The following is a 2,049-nucleotide window of genomic DNA, read 5'->3' on the forward strand; positions in this document are numbered from 1 at the left end:
GAAGGAAGGAAGGAAGGAAGGAAGGAAGGAAGGAAAAGGAATGAAAGAAAAGGAATGAAAGGAAAGCAAGCAAGCAAACAAGCAAGCATTACAGCCCAGGGCACATTTCCAGAATACATCTCCAGCATGCTTATAACATACAGAACACACTGTCATTTTGTTTAGAAAAATTTATACCATGAACCAATTTTCTCTACTTTCATAAGCAGGGTACCCCACGCACACTGAAATTCATTCTTTCCTTCTTTTCATCCTTCCTTATCCCCTTCCTTCCTTCCTCTTTGTACCCTCCCCTCCTTTCCTTTCTTTCTTCCTCCCCAACTCTTTGATTTTTTTTCTGAGGCAGTCTTGCTACACAAACCAGACTAGAATTGAATTTGCTATATAGTTCAAGTTGGCCTTCTCCTGATTGTCTCACCTCACCCCCCAAGTGCTGGTCTTATAGGCTTATACCACCAGGCCCAGTACTATCTCAGACTATATCATGAAAATGGACTGTTACAGATAAAAAGAGAACTCAAGGACATAAGAATTAAATGTGATATTCAGTCCTAGACTGAAACCTGATTTGCAAAATCAGCTATAATGGGGTGTGTGTATAACTTTTTATTTTTTCTTTTTGCTGGTTCTGGGGCTTGAACTCTGGGCCTACATGCTGTCCCTGAACCTTTTGCTCAAAGCTACTTTTGTGCTCTACCACTTGAGCCACAGGTCTACTTCTGGCTTTTTGTGGTTAACTGGAGATAAGACTTTTCTTCCCAGGCTGGCTTTAAACCATGATCCTCATCTCTTAGCCTCTTGAGTAGCTAGGATTATAGATGTGTGTGAGATACCAGCACCTGGCTTACAATGGATATTTTTAGAGCATTCAGGAAATCTGATGATGAATTGCTATGATGTCTGTAGTCTATCTTCATATACTTGATGAGTTTAAAAATATAGATACATGAAGAGAATAAAAAATACTACCCAGTTATAGTTTAAAACTCTTCCAAAGTATCATTAGCTAGGGTCAAAGTTTTAAAACTGAAGTGACTTTTACAGTGAATGGTTATTTTCAAAAAGATGGATGAACTCACCCCTGGCATATATTCCATAAAGATGGAAAGTGTTTTTTCCTGGGGATCCCTCAGACAGCCATAATACTGAACAATTCGCTCATGCAGCAAGTTTTTCAACAACTGAATTTCACACTCAAGTGCATTTACTTCCTGAAAGACAGACAGTACTCACTGTTAAAAGTCTTTATAATACTGTTAGTAAAAACAAAACATTCCTACTTCATTACTGAATTGATTTCATTCTGAAATGATGACTGCCCAAAGAACACCCTACTGTCTAACCAGTACTTTAAAAAAACACACACTTCTAATAGATATGCTAAAACAACTCTAAATCATAAAGTATTAAAACAGAAATATCCAAAGCACAAAACAGACAACATCTAATCAAATTATATTGCTCTCCCTGCATCTAGTAAAAATGCTTCTTATAAATGTGACAAAGTAGTCTGTGGAATTTTACCTTGCTGGTTTCAGGGCTATCAGGGTCAAACTGAACTTGCTTAACAGCCAATTCTCTTCCTGTATCAACATCATAACAGAGATAGACCCTGCCAAAGGCTCCTTGACCAAGCAGTTTTCCCAATCTCCAGTTGGTTGGAGCTCGAGGTGCTGAAAAAGAAGTTTCTTAGCAAATGAGAATTAAAAATAAAAAAAGAACAGTTTCTTAAAGTGGAAAAGTCAGATGGCATATGAATAAAGATCTGCATTCATTTCATTCTTGAACACAAAAGGAAATCTTGACTATCAAAATTCATAATAGTCTCCATATTTCAAAAGTTTTCTCTTTAGTGAATCGTCTAAGAATTCTAAACTCGGGGCTGGGAAGGTGGCTCAGTGGTAGAGCACTTGCCTTGCATGCATGAGGCCCTGGGTTCCATTCCTCAGCACCACTTAAGCAAAAAGAAAAAAAAGCCGGAAGTGGCGCTGTGGCTCAAGTGGTAGAGCGCTAGCCTTGAGCTGAAGAGCTGAGGGACAGTGCCCAAGC

General features: G+C 38.7%; 1 protein-coding gene across 1 annotated transcript in view; it reads right to left on the bottom strand.

Annotated features, from left to right (window-relative positions):
* The window catches only part of Map3k2 (mitogen-activated protein kinase kinase kinase 2), a 45,975-nt gene that overhangs the window by 19,164 nt on the left and 24,762 nt on the right, over positions 1-2,049 (bottom strand). Inside the window, exons 12-13 of the mRNA XM_013020738.1 lie at positions 1,525-1,673; positions 1,080-1,211 (exon numbers count right to left, since the gene is read on the bottom strand). Coding sequence (XP_012876192.1) covers positions 1,080-1,211; positions 1,525-1,673 — 281 coding nt within the window. The remainder of the gene's footprint in view (positions 1-1,079; positions 1,212-1,524; positions 1,674-2,049) is intronic.

This window comes from Dipodomys ordii, unplaced genomic scaffold, assembly GCF_000151885.1.
Source record: "Dipodomys ordii isolate 6190 unplaced genomic scaffold, Dord_2.0 Scaffold52, whole genome shotgun sequence".
Lineage (NCBI taxonomy): Eukaryota > Metazoa > Chordata > Mammalia > Rodentia > Heteromyidae > Dipodomys > Dipodomys ordii.